The 14497-nt window shown below is 57.3% G+C and overlaps 1 protein-coding gene across 1 annotated transcript; it reads left to right on the forward strand.

Moving 5' to 3' along the window:
- The first annotated feature begins 1784 nt into the window (after positions 1–1784).
- PARM1 (prostate androgen-regulated mucin-like protein 1) lies at positions 1785–12219 on the forward strand. Its single transcript, XM_040065551.1, has 4 exons — positions 1785–1911; positions 9342–10028; positions 10783–10861; positions 11425–12219. The coding sequence occupies exons 1-4, from the start codon at positions 1860–1862 to the stop codon at positions 11507–11509; spliced, it is 903 nt and encodes a 300-aa protein (XP_039921485.1). The 5' UTR covers positions 1785–1859; the 3' UTR covers positions 11510–12219.
- The last annotated feature ends 2278 nt before the right edge of the window (positions 12220–14497 follow it).

Here is a 14497-nt window from a genome sequence, read left to right on the forward strand (position 1 = left end):
CAAAGTGTGAAAAACCGCAAGGATGGTGCAAAAGCTCTGCTGGGGGCTTGGACAAGACCAGCAAAACTGGCGGCTGGCAGCCAGATGTGGCACAGGGCCCCCCAAGAGTGGCTGGCTTCATCCCGGTAGGGTGGGCAAAGGCAGGGAGCGGGCAAAAAAAAATCCTCGTGCCCGCCAAAAGGAAAGTTTCCCTCCGGCATCTTTCATATCTGGATAAAACTGGTGGGGAAAAGCATTTTAAAGAGATTTTCGAAAGAGCTGGAGCCTCGGGGTAGATGTCACCAGAGGAAATGGTTTCCCATCTCCAGTAGCAAACGGGAAAACGCTAGCAAAAGCTATCCCCAAAGGAGGATCTCTCCCCGGCCGCGTCCCCTGCCCTACCGAGGCCCGGGAGGACCGGCCGGAGGTGCCCAGCAGGTGGCAGCTGGAGCCCAAGGCTGGCGGCGCTCCGGGGCGCTCCGGGCTCCCCGGGCCCGGCCCTTGGATCCCCGACTCGCGGCTCGGGCCCGGCGCTGGCGGCCGAGGGCACGGCGAGGGGCAGCGGCTGTGCCCAGCCCCTCCCGCCCCTCCAAAAACTCCTGCCCGCAGAAGCGAGCGGCACCGCCGACGACGGCAAGGAGGACGTGAGGAGAGAAGCGGGGAGATAGATTATCGCGCTGTTCCCACGGCGCCGAGCTCCTGCGGCAACGGCGGCGTTATTTTCCCTCCTCCCAAGAAGAGGGAAGGTTTCAAGGAGAGCTGAGATGCTGATATCGCCCGACACCCGTCTGCCCCAGGAATACCAGCTGACTCGGATTTTGTGTCCTGCTGTTTTAGGCGCAGAGCCAGGATCCATCCTGAGAAAACGCCACACAATACAACAGAATTGCGGGCTGAGTAACCCCAGTTAAAGATAGCTCGGCCACAGCCTGGGCTCCGTAAATCCTTTTCCATAGTGAGCGTGCAAAAGCCTGGGGAGGATGAGTTCAGCCTGAAAATATTTCACCCGCAGCACAGCCTTCTCCAGAAGGAAAGAGGTAAAAAAATGATCCTTGTACCTCCTGCTGTGCCACAGGTGTCTCCTGGCTGGGTCCTCTGGACACTGGGAGCTGCATTTTGGGAGCTGTTTGTGCCGTGGAAAGGCAGGACCCTGACTGCCCTTGATTCATGGACCTGGGCTGTCCCCCACCGCAGGCACCAGATCCCCTCTATGCAAGGGGATTCCCAGGGAGGTCCAGAGCCAGGGAATTAAAAACCAGTTTTTATTGGAAGGGACCTTCCAATAGCTCTTCTTTTTCCAACTCTGCTGCCATGTGCGGGGACACTTTCCACTATGCCAGGCTGCTGCTCCAAGCCTTGTGCAACCGGTCCTGAAACATTTCCGCAGATGCGGCAGCCGCAGCTTCTCTGGCAGCCCGTGCCAGGACACCACCGTTGCATTCAGGCAGGAGCTGGCGTGGCCCTGACGATGGAGAGCGACGGGTGGCGGTGACACAGAGCACCCGAGCGGGTGTCACCGGCTGGTACAAGAGCACCCCACGCCTGGTCCTCAGCGTGCGGTGCCCGCTGGCAGCGTGCGGCACTCAGCATCCAGTCCCGGTGCCTCATCCCAGGACAGGGCGACCGATCCCACCGTCCCCTTCCGGTGCCCGGCATGGTGTGCCTGGTGCCGCACGGCCAGTCCCTGGCCCCGAGCGCCCGTGCCCCGCATTCCCGGCGGTGCGGGTCCCGCATTCCCGGCCGTGCCCGGGGCCGGCAGGTGCCGCTGTGGGCCGGGCGGTGGCGGGGGGCGGCGGCGGGGGCCGGGCCGGGCCGGGCCGGGCTGTGGAGGGGCCGGGCCGTGCTTCCCTCTCGCCGCGGCTGCCAGCGCCGCCGGCACCATGCGCTGCTGCTGCCGCCTCCTCTTCCTCGCCCTCCTCCTCCTCCCGGCAGGTAAGCGCCCGCCGCCGCACCGGGATGGGCGGGGGGGACGCGCCGGGGAGCCCCCGCTGTCGGGCCGGGAGCGATGCGGGGGCCGCGGGGAAGGAGGCAGCCCCGGCTCCTTCCCGGAGAAGGGCTCCGCAGGGCAAGCCCCACCACGGGTCCCACTCGCACCCCCCCGTGAGGGGGTCACCGCCAATGACGCCGGTGGGGTCGGGCGAGGGGTGTTTACCCTTCTTGTCCTCTCCCCGTGTCCCTCTGAGGCGTCCCCAGCCGAGTCCCCGACCGCCTTGAAGGAGGGCGACTTGATGGGATCGCCAGAGTCTCCTCGCGGTGCCCCCCTGCCCGGGCTGGACTCACCCCCAGCCCCGCATCCCCCTTCCCTCCACGGTCGCTGCTTCAGGGAGCTTTCAGGGCTCTCCCTGGCCTCGAGCGAGGGAGCCCCCAGCCCCTGGCGCTTTCCCCCCCCCCGCCCCAGCTCCAGGGGTCTCCCCCGGCGGCACCAGCCCCCCCATCCCACGGGAACACCCGCTGTGCCATCCTCCCCCGCTGAGACAGCCGGCGGACACCCCTGCGCCCGCCCCGGCCGGGCTTCCGATAAGCACGCGGTGCTCGCCCACAGCGCGGAAAACACGCTTGCATAACCGCGGCCGCGCGCGGGGAGAAATCCATCGGCGGGGCCGTCGCTGTCACACTGCCGCCGGCGGAGCGGAGCGAGGGGACGAGGCCGGGCCGGGGCTGAGCCGGCGGCTGTCGCTGCCCGCAGCCGGCACCGCGGCCCCCGACCGGCAGCGGGGCGGGCGGGACCCCCAGGCATCACCCAGCAGCGCGCGGGAGATCTTCCCTGGATAAGCGGAGTGACCCCCGCGGTGCGAGCGGAGGGAGAGCCGCGGGAATAATTCTCCCTGTAAAGGGGGAATTTGCCGGCGAGCTCCCGATCTGTGCTTTTCGAATTTGCAAACGCGTTTGGGAGGGATGGGGATGAGCGTTTTGCTCCACAGGGATGCTGGGGATGTCCTTTCTTCTCTTCACGGGCCCCTGCCCGGCCCAAATTTGCCCCTAAAGCAGGCGGTCTCTGCTGGGAGTCAACCTTTGGGGTTGGGAGGCGGGTTTTTCCCAGCGCCCGGGCCAAACCCGAAGCTGTTCCCACGACCATCCCTCTCTAAAGCACCAACGCCAGCCAGGCTTGGCAGAAGAAACAGAAAAGATTTCCCTGGACTGTGGTCCCATGGCTCTCAGGCTGCTCCCAGACAGCCCTAGAGCATCTTTCAGATGCTTCTTTCTACAACATTTTTGTCCCCATTAAAATAATTCTTCAAAAAAAAAATATTTATATATATATATAAAAGATAGATATATATATATATAAAAGCTTGGGAGAAAACACAAACCACAATTTAAATATGCTTCAAGCTCATTCTTCTGGGCTCAATGACAGCGAGGACATCACTGGCCAGGAGTAAAATAAGTCTGGGCTTTGCCTGGCCACGTAATGAAACAGCAGCGTCTCGCACAAGGAAGTTTTTATCCTGTTATTACTCCTTACTCTGGATGTAAATTGAAACCTGCTTTGCTTTCCTGACGTGGTGCCCAGCCCCGAGCCTGCTCTCCCCTTCAGCAATTCCCCCCGTGCCCCCGCTGAGACATTTCTGAGTGCCTTTTAGAAGCAGCTCTTGGCTTTTAAGGTCTTGAGTGCTTCTTCGCGGAGACTCTGGGGTGCAAGAGCTGCTTTTTGGGCTCTCAGAGCCTCGCGGGCTGTTTTAAGCTGCCATTGAGGAGGGAAATCTTTAGGCACTCTGCTCCCCCATGAGCTGGAGGACAGGGGAGTTGGGTAATTGTCGCCTCTCCCAGCCCAAATGAGCAATCAGCCTCTAACAGCAGAGGAGATGCTCTAAAATTCCCCTGCCGAACCCAGTTGCTTCTCCCCCTGGGAGGGGCTGGAATGGGGCTGATGCATGTTGGAAGCTGCACCTAGAAGCACTAATTAGCAGCCAGCCAGGAAAATTAAGGAGCTGGGGAGTTGTCACCTGGGCAGAGCTTCTTCTTGCAAAACTCCTGGCTGGCTCCAGAGCCATCTCCAAGATATGTGCCTGGGAAAAAGTCTTGTGACGTGTCCCAAGCAGGCAGGTCCATCCGCCAGCTCCCAGCCCAAGGAGACAACTAAGATCTTCCCTTCCCACGGGACCCCTTATTCCCCCTGTCCAGGGAAATAAGCACAGCACAACACCTGTTTGCGTGTTTCAAGAATAGAACTTGAAATACTTCATGTATTTTTTTTTATTTGAACAAGAAAAACATCATTTTAGAAAGAGCTGGCGCTGTCAGCTGCTGCTTTCCACCCCAGGTCCTCATCAGATACCTCTGGCTGTACAGGCTGACCACTCGCCAGAGGGTGTTCTGTCACCCTCAGGAGGTTAAAAAAAAGCACCTAAAAATTCCTCTTCACCTTATTTTCTGCTGTAATTTTATTGCAGCATCAGGATCGAGGGCCTCATGAGCTGAATAATTGAGCAACATTTAGCTTTGGGGGGGAAACACCACCTTTTCTTTGGGTGGAGCGTGGGTTTTTTGTGCCACCAGAAGTCCCCACCTCTGGATTTGGATCGTGGGGCAGGTGGTGCCTGGGAAGAACTTGGACACCCACCCCAGGCAAGGAAGGAGGGACCGTGCAGCATGCAGGGAAGCATGTGAATTTTAAAAGCCATTTTCAGCTGGGAAGAGCGGGGACTGCAGGGTGGTGGAGCTTTCCTCCTGCTTCCTCAAGGGGAGCCTGCCTCCAATGGCTCTGGAGGGAGTTCAAGAGTGAGCCAGGCCTCCGCATTAGCTCCTTCCTCCCACAAAACAGCCTGGAGAAGAGCAGCCGCTGCTCCCCAGCCAGGGAGGACCTCGCTTGCGATCTCTCTTTGCCAGATTCCCAAAGCCCCCCCTTTTATTTGACCACAGGGATTTTGCCCGTCCCTTTTGCCAGGGGCAGGCTGTGCAGCTCCGAGGGGCGCTGCTGCGTCCAGGGAGGTGGGTACCCAGGGGCTGGCTCAGCAGCAGCCCCATCCTCGGGGAGGGAGAGCCCCGGTGTGGGGTTGGGACAGAGGCTCGGCGTGGCAAGGGACGCGTGGACGCGGCACGCGGATTTCTCTGGTGCAGCTGTTTCTCTTAGCTACAGAAAGCTTCAGAGCAATTAGACCCAAACCACTTAACGACCATGCAGCAGAATAAAACGAATCACGCAGGAAGCCAGCTCGGCTTGCCAGGAAATCAGAGCGGCTGCAGATTTATTGGATCTGATGGCCTTGGCTTCTTTCGCCTTTTACCTGCTGGTGTTTCTGGCCGCTGGCTTTCTCCCTTGGTTTCTTCCTTCTGTCAGAACTGGTTTCATACCGTCGCCAGCAGACCCTGGCGCTGAAAACAGAGGAGGTAGAGCAGGAAAGAGTGGAGCAGCACATCAGTGCAGTGGGGGTGCTGCTGCTGGCATTGGGGGTCACCAGCATTCACATGCAGTTCTGGAGCTTTGCCTCAAGCTAGAGATACCCTCGGGGGTCACCATTTCCCATCACTAATCCTGCTGGGTGTTCCCCCTGTGTTGGCGTGAAACACTTGGTGAGTGTGGGGCACAGCTCAGAGCCTGCAGAACTGCTCCCGAACCTCCCCATCGCCCGTATTTCTTAGGGATAACGAGGCAAGAGCCCACAACAGTGCCCCAGAAAAAGAAAGACACGCGTTAGAGGCCCAAACCAACCACCCCATCCTCTGTGCTCCTTCCCCTCTATCGGTACATGGCCCAGTCACAACCCTGTGCCCTGCAGATGGGGCCTCCAGCCAGCGAGAAGTGAACACCCCCAAATCCCAAACTGCATGGCGACAGGGAAGGTGAGGTAGTGCAGGGCTGAACAGCTGGAAAAACTCGTTGAACCCAAAGCAAAAAACCAGTTTGGCTTAGTCCTAGCTACTTTGAGGAGAGCTTTTGCCATCCACAGCCAGATGCTGCTGGTTTTATAGCAAAGACATGCAATGAAAATGATACCTGAGCATTCACGAGGGGGAGGAGAACTACGTAAAACCAGCACAAGTTATGGGAATCCCCAGCCACAGAAACCAAAGCTGAGCCAACGAGGTCACGAGCAGGAAATCCTTACATTTAAATATAGATTGTTTTACTGCTCTGCATTGCTTAACCTGGTTGTAAACCAAGGCACACTCAGGGGACTCGGGGCTGTTCTGTCATCAGCATTTGGCGAGGAGCAGCTTCACACAGGGCTGGCCAAATGTCCTTTTTTGCTCACCCTTGTGATTAAAGACTGAGGTGTCTGCGGAGTTTGGCGTTCAAGAGTAGTGATGCTTATGCCTGGCCTTGGTTACTTGTGGTTTTTGGGTGTTTGCCCCAAAACCAGCTGCTAAACTGGCAGAGAAAGTGGTGGCCCAAGCTGACTGCACAAGCGCAGCATGCAGCTCTCCTTGTTTTTCCTCCTGTTGTGATATTCCTTGTCCAGGGCAGGTGGCGAGGTTCCTTGTGTAAGGACAGCCAGGATCTGCTGCTGGCAGGCGGAACAAATAAAATCCCTGTTATGGAAACTTTCATTATCCCTTTGGCCTTGGCTGCTGGAGGAGCATCGCTGGCTGCAGCTGGGGCTTGGGTGCTTTAGTTAATTTGGGCTGAGAGCAGGCGTGTGGGTTGGGTCATGTGGATCTCCTGTGGCCGTGTCGGAGGCGACGAGCTCTGAAGCCGAGCTTGTGAAAAGCTCCATCTCTGCCTTATCAGTGGGAGGTTGTTTGCTGCGGCGTGGCTGCTCCGTTCTGATGTCATCCACCCGGGCTGGAGATGTCCTCTGGTGGCTTTTATGCTGCGCGTCAGCTGGCAGAGCAGTTTAGGATTTGCTGCGATGGCTTTCGGAGTGCCTGGGAAATGCATCCTGGAGAGGCTGCCAGCCCGGGTCAAGCAGCTCTTCCCCAAGAGGAGCATGAGCATCCCTCAGCTCCTGCGGGGAAAGACCTGCCCCTCTGCGTGGCTTGTGGGAGCCAGGAGAGCAGCAGGGCAGCAGGAGACAGAGATCATTCCTCAGGCTCATTCCTCAGGCTGGCATGAGATTAGGGTTAATATTCCCCAAGAGCAGGATGCTCGAACAACATGGCTTTGGGTTCTTGTTCCCTTGGCTGTTTTCTGTATTCCTAGAGACAAAATAAACCTCAGAAAAGGACTTTCCAAAGCTCCTGTGGGGCTCTGGAGTGCGACACTGCTGCTTTCCTGGGTGGTTACCTCATCCCGGCAGTGCCCTGCCTGGCTCTCTGCTGGATTCCGGCAGGTTGGTCAACTGCCCTAAGTGAATTAGATGAGCAAATTCCTCAGGGCTGAGCTATGTCCGGCATCCTCTGGGAGCTAACATCCCTCAGTCCCTCTGGCAGCCCGTGGTCGAGGTGTTTTTAGCCTTTCAAGTCCTGTGGTCCTGAGTGAAGTGTTGTAGCTGTCTATTTTGTCCCTTGTTCCAGGGCACTGCTCTGCTTCCCGCTCTCAGCAGCGGCTCCTGCAGACGAGGTGTTGGGGAAACAAAGAAAAGCTCTCCCTTGGCTTTTGTTCTTTGGATTTTCCCTTTCCGACGCATTGGGAAGAGGACAGGTGCAGGCAGAGTGGACATCACCCATCTGTGGGACAGGCTGCCCATGAGCTGGGTGCAGAGCTGTGGATGGGGACACGTGGAGCACCAGCCCTCAGCCCGCTCTGTTTTGTCCCTTAACCCTAACTCCATTCAGAAGCAGCCTGCATCGCCTCTAGGATTGTGGCTGGGATTTCCTGGGGTTATCCCCTCCGGGTGAGACCCTAAGGGCAGCGCCTGGGTCCCAGATCACCTCTGGAGCTGATGGCTCGGAGGAGGAAGGGGAAAGCACAGCCCCGGCGCAGGCGGGGATCGCTGGCAGGGAGAGGCAGGGCAGGGCCGAGCTGAGCGCTGCCTTCGGTCGGGCTCGCTCTCCTGGGAAGAGTCCCTGTGACTTGTGACCTCCTTGGCCGGGAGCGCTCAGCCAGCAGCCAAAGATTGTTCCTGCCTCCAGTCCTGGCTCAGCCTCCCAATTTATGCCCCTTAGATATTATCGGAAAGTTCCTGACTCATCCAGGCTAGCAGCGCTGCCAGCTTCCCGAGCTCCCTATTGGTTTGCCTCCAAAGTTCAGGCAGATCATGGGAGCTCTGCTGGCCCCAGGCACTTTGGGACATCAGGGTGGCTTTGCAGAGAGGTGGGAAGGTGCCTGCGTCCCTGAGAGACTGGGAGCTTCTACATTGACCAGAGGTGACAAACTTCCGAGGTGCTCCCAGCCCTGCTGGGAGGATCCTGCTGCGCTTGATGGCCTTGCTGGGCTGCAGAGGCTGTCTGCTGCCTGCTGGAGAAATTGGAAAGGTCCAGCTGTGTTGGGGCAAGGATTATGGAAACACGGATGGATTCTGAACCTTGGTGTGAAGGATCCTTGGTCCAGGCCTCCCTGCTGCTGTGGTGGCCAGATGGTTTATTCAGTAACTGGATTCCAGCTCGTCATTCCTCTCCTCCTCCCTGTCCTATGGTTTGCATCCTCAGCCTGAGGAGGGTGAGAGCTCAGAGGCATCTCCAAGTGCTTGTCCTCAGGAGAGAAGAGCGGCCGTGGCCTCAGTCCCATCTCCAAGACCCCTTTGCTTGGGAAATGGGGTCCTTCACATGAGTATCCACAGAACCAAAAAAAGACATTTTGGCTGGATTAATGAGTCCCTGCTCACCAGTGCCAGATCCCATTGTTTCTGCACACAGGCACCGAATGTTTCTGTCCTCCCCGCTCGGGATTAGTTCATTGCAGCTGGAGTGAGTTTTCCTGCTCTTCCCAGTGCTGGGCTCGGGATGCTCTGAGGGTGTAAATAAATGAATACATGGAATAAAAACGCCTCTCGATGTCATGCAGTGTTGGCACACTCTTCCCTCATCCCAACCGCTCTGAGGGGGCCAGGGCTGCACCAGTGCTGAGTTCAGCCCTAGAAAGGGGCGAAAAACCAGAAGTCAGCTGGTGGGGACAGAGGGAGAAATGACTCATCTTCATGCTAAGAAATGGAGGGGAATGAATGCACAAGGAAATGGGGGGAGAGGAGAAAGAGGAGTCTTGTGTTATCATTCCCAGCTGCACAGTGGCTGCTGTGAGGAGGAGCTTCTTCCCCCGCTGCTGGGAGGAGATGCTGGGAAGATGGAGGATTGGGGATGGGGGTATCCCAAACTGGGGAGAATATGGGGCTGATATATGTCAGGACAACCAGTCTGGTTTAAACCTCGCCTCTAGGTACCCAGCTGTATTTCCCCTCTCTTTATTTTAGATGGTTCTCACCATTTTAAAGCCCAAACCTATTTCCAGCTTAATTCCCAGGCCCTTCAGTGCCCTCCCAGTGAGCTCCAGCTTGCCCCCAAGCTTGCCCCCTGTTATTAACATTTCTTTGTCTCACTCCTAGGACTGGGCGATGACTCCCCGGAATCACCCCTGGTCCCCATCCGCCCCCCCTTCCTCTGGGGGGGTGTCCCGGTGAAACCAGACTCCAGGGATGCAGATGTCCCCACGCCAGCTCCGGGCCAGCCCTCGCTGTCCTTGTCCACGGAACCCTCCGGAGATGGAACATCCTCCAGGCCCCCGGAGGGGGACGACCACAATGCCACCGTCCCCGTGGCAGCGCCGTCCCCTGCTCCTGTCTCTGTCACCGCAAGCTCCGTGGCCGCCGCTGACGGTCCTTCTGCGGCCTCCGGCCCCGGCTCGGTGCCACCCACCTGGGGGACAGCGCCGGCTCTCCGGACGCCAAGCACCGCCAGCCTGGCGAGAAGCACGATGGATCTGGGGGCAGCTGCCAGCCCCGCAGACGCCGCTGCGCCGTCACCCCCCTCTTCCCTTCCCACCAGCGGCCCCTTCTCACCTCCCGGCGTGGCCTCGACCCCGACGCCCGTCCTCGCGAGCCCCGGCGCTACCCGGCCACCGCCGCTGACCAAGGACGTCCCTTCCCTGGGGACGCTGGCCGTGGCATCCAGCCTGGCCATGGAGCCAACGTCCCCCCCAGTGACTGTGACGAGCCCCACGGGAGGCGAGGCCGCAGCCTCTGAGAAGACCACCGGGGTCACCATGGAGGAGGTCCCGCGCGCCCTGAGCGCAGGTGAGCGCCGCCGCGCCCCGTGTGCACGCAGAGGTAAAACGGAGCCGGCCTCAGGGTGCTCAGATAGGAGGGGCTGACCCCCACACTGGAAGGGAAGAGGCGGTCAGCTCCCCGGGAGCATCGTTCCGCAGAATTCCCGGAGGAGTCTGTGTCATCTGATCCACCGGCAGAGGCCGGGACTGGTAGAAAACAAATCTCGGTTGCCTGGAGATGTGAACGAAATCCTCGGTTCTAAATTTGACTTGAAACACTTAAGGATGAGAGGAAACAAATGGCTGGATGGTGGGTGCAGCCTGAGTTAGTTAGGGTGATGTCGGTTTTAATTTTCCCTCCTGGAGACCTCAGGAAGCTGACGTGAGCTTCTCCCTGTCCCCTTGTGCCGACACGAGCAGCCTAAAAATGCTCCTTGTGGCTGGAGAAGGGGAGATCTGGAACATTTTCTAGCCTTGGCTCAGCACTAAATGCTGCCCAGTGCTGGGGGGAGCATTAAGGAGTGAGTCCATAGTGCCCAGGCAAAGCCCAGCAGCGTTTCATCCTTTCATCCATTCATATACCTGCTCTGCATTTATGGGAATGGGATCACTGCAAAAACAGAGGGGGGCCCAGCATCCTCTTTGGGAAGCAGCGAGGGAATGTTCCCCCCGTCAGAGACGGCTGGCGTGGGTGAACTGGGAGCAGCTGGGGTGTGGGATGCGTGCCTTGGAGCTGGGATTCGGGGGGCTGAACCCTGCCCTTCCTGGTGTTCCATCCACAGGGAGCATCGTGGCCATAACCGTGACGGTCATCGTGGTGGTGGTGCTGGTGTTCGCGGCAGCCGCGTACCTCAAGATCAGGTAAGGCTGGTTTTGGGGCCCTTGTCTCACTCCTAGGAACTGGGCCCCCTCTCACCATCACAAGGATGATGCAAAATCCCGGGAAGACGCTGTCCCCAAGCGTGGCAGGGCACCGCGCAGCCTCTGGTGCCAGCACGGCTGCGTTTCTCACCACCCCTGTGCTGGAAAGCAGAGTTTCGATCCCTCATTTTACAATAGCCTTGCTCAAATGCCAGAGATGCTGCTCAGCGTAGTCATAACCAGTAATTATCCCTTGGGAAATCTGCTGCCGTGGGTCTCGCTGTCACTGGGACAATAAACAGCAGCAGATCCCAGTGCTGAGCATCCCTAATGAGGCTTTGCTGACAGCTGAGATGAGCAAAGGTCTTGTTTTAATTCCCTGCCTCGTCCAGGCTCAGTCACCAGGGGCAAAAATTCAGCCTGGGCTCCTCTTCCCTTCTCCTGGTCCTTCCTCTTAAAATATCCCAAAACTTGACCTAGGGAGCCCTCGCATTAATATTTCTTCATCCCACGGCAAAATAACCAATAAATGCTCAAAGTAACCGGTTTTCTTCCCCTGGCAGGCACTCCTCCTACGGAAGGCTTTTGGACGACCACGACTACGGCTCCTGGGGCAACTACAACAACCCTCTCTATGATGATTCCTAGCAGGGATGAAGACAAAACCCCATAAACCCTTAATTTATAAGCGCTTCTGCAGCAGAGCATCCGCTGTCGAGGAGATGCCGGGCACGGAGCCCCTGCCTCAGGCAGGATTACCACGGGTCTGGTGGATGACAGGAACTGGAGGGCGGGTGTGCAGTGCTGACAATAAACCTGAATTTTGGCCTTTGAGCGGGAAACCAGGTCCTGGGGCAGGTCAGCCACTTGTTGTAGATGAGGAAACCCCAATTCCCCAGGGAGAAGGGCTGGGGAGGTCAAGGGAGAGGACGGAGGTTCAGCCAGTGCTGTGGCATCCTTTGAAATGCTGCTGCTCTGTGATTTGGGGAGGAGTGGGGGGCTGCTGAGCCGGAGCCAGCAGCGTGCCGGGGTCTCCTGTGCTTTCACATGTCCCTTTCCCTAAAGTCACTTCCCTGTGTTGCCCTGCTATGAAACCCTTTCCCTTGTCTCTCCAGGAACCGTGAACAGTTACGGGGCTGCTCCCTTTCTTTTCCTGCAGGTGCTTCCATGCAGAGGTCCCTGATTTAGTTTTTTCCATTTAATTGTGGGGGTTTTGGTCCCAAAAGCAGCCCAGGAGCCCATGGGAAGATGCACTGGCCACCCATTTCACACATGTGGCTGCTTGCTCCACGGCTTTGTTTCCATTCCTTAAAATACTTGGCTGCTAAAATACAGCGGAGTGTTCTTTTAATCCCCAACTTGTGTTCAGCTTTCAGTGTGGGAAGGCTGGGGGTGGCTGATGGCAGAGCTGGTTTGGGAAGGGGATGCTCAGCCACTTCTCCCTCTGCCCAAATTCCCTGGCAGCGGAAAGCAGAGCCCACAGCCCGCGTGACCTTAATAAATAAACCAGCGCTAAACAGCGCTGCAAACTCCTGGGGTGTCCCAGTACAGGTGCTGCAGGCTTGGGAACAGGCTCTGCTGTTCACCCTGCCTCCTCAACGGAGCATCCCTGGAAACATCAAAGCTTGGGGCGTTTCCATGATTGCTTCCTGCGAGAGACGCATCATCTCTGGATTTCCATCGAGTGAGCGTAAGGAATGCGGCTGGCACCACAACCGGCACCTGGAAAGGTCAGGAGAAATGACTGCCCAAAAGGAAGTGCAATCACTGTGCATTTTCCTTTTCCTCCTGAGCCTTTCTCAGCCTGTTCAGGGCTCCATCCTTTCAACGCTGCTGTGTGTTCCAACCCCTTTCTAGTTCAAACTTGGTGAAAACGTGAAAATAAACCTGTGAATGGTTGTTGCACCTTGCAACCACGGCCAGCCTGGAAAACTGTTGGGGCTGGGAGCACACACAAGGCAGCACAGGCTCTGAATATGCTCAGGATGAGCAAAATTCCTTTTCACCTTTTTGGCACCCAGGAAGCAATAAATTAGGCTACCTTGGCTAAGAAAAACCACAAACTGAGTTTAAAAACCACCACCCTTCTTCTTTGGAAATAAATTGGGTGTTGTGCTGCTGCTGCTAAACTGAGAGAATAAAGGGAGAGGAAAAGCCATCACCTTCACTTAAAAGGATATAACCCCAAGGGAATAAATTCCTTTTTCATGCAGGAGGACAGAAATGGGGTGTCAGGTTTCCTGCTGAACCCTGTGCCTGGATCCTCAAAATGAACTGCTCTCTCTTGCCTACAATGCAAGAAAGACACTGTACTTATTCTTGGGGATATCCCAGAGTTTCCTCACTTCTTTGGGATCAGACACCATCCCCAGGGCCTTTATTCCCAATGCAGCTGTCCTAGGACATGGATGATATGGACGTGGATGTTGTGTTTCCATCTGCAGGACCGTTTGCCAGCATGAGCCGAGGCACAGGGCAGCTAGGGAACAACAGAGGCACTTGCCAAGAGGAAAAAGCACTTTAGTTTGGGAGCTAATGCCCTCAGAGGGTGGATACCTGTATTCTAGGCAATGGCTTCAAACACCCCCTCCCACATTCCCACCTCAGACCCTCTGGATTACAGAGAGGTTTCTGTCCCACACGAGTATAGCAGAGGAAAAGCAACCAGGACACGCCCTAAAAAAGGCCTTTTCCCTTCTCTTTTAAAAAACAATGGGGTTAAAAACCCCTGCTATCAGCTTGTTTCATTTGCAAAACCAGCAAATCCTCATTTTTCCCAAAGGCCCCCCCTATTTTGGCTCAATTCCACCTCCTCCCAACTCCCTCACCTCCCCCCCCACCCCCGCCACCCCCTTTGGCTCCGTTTCATCTCAGAGATATTTTATTTACATAGGAATAAAATAGTTGGCGTCGCTCCGTGCGGAACATCCCATTCCCCAACCCCGCGGGCAGCGGCGCCGGGGATGACGCGATCCTCGCTCCAGGTCTCCCGCCTTGCCCTCTCCGCAGAGCCGCCGGCTGCTTTATCACCACTTCCAGACTCCCTCTGGCCTCCCTAATTATGCTCTTGTTTGGCTCATTTGTGAATATTCCCATATATCATCCCCGTTTCCAAGCGTCATCTCCTCAGATTCCTGGTGGAGTTACCGGAGCGAGCAGCTCCTGGTTGCAGCCTCCCGGCTGCTTCTCGGGCACAGGAATGGGTTCAGGTGTCAGAACCCAGCTCCAGCCGGGACCCTGAAGAAGCAAATCCAAGGAAACCGCCCCGTTTCCAGAGTGGAGGTCCCGGCACAGCCCTGGGCTGAGCTTGGATCTGCAGGGACAGATGCTCGGCTGCCCCTCTGAGGTATAAATAGCACAACACGAGGAGCCTCTCCCTCACTGCGTTCCTTCCAGCTGGAAGTTTAAAAACAGATGGTTTCTCTGCAGCCGGGCAGGGGCGAGACCTCGGCCCCAGCCCCGGGAAAGCCAGAGGAGGGGGCGGCTGATCCGGAGGTTTAGCACGGAACACCCCCACCTCCATCCCACACGACGTGACTGGAGCAAGCCAAAACCACAACAGAGGCAAGAAACCAGCCCCAAGTTGGGGATCCCCATTCCCCACAGCTCCTGAGCCACCTTCCCGTGGGATGGAGG

This window comes from Hirundo rustica, chromosome 5 (assembly GCF_015227805.2).
Source record: "Hirundo rustica isolate bHirRus1 chromosome 5, bHirRus1.pri.v3, whole genome shotgun sequence".
Lineage (NCBI taxonomy): Eukaryota > Metazoa > Chordata > Aves > Passeriformes > Hirundinidae > Hirundo > Hirundo rustica.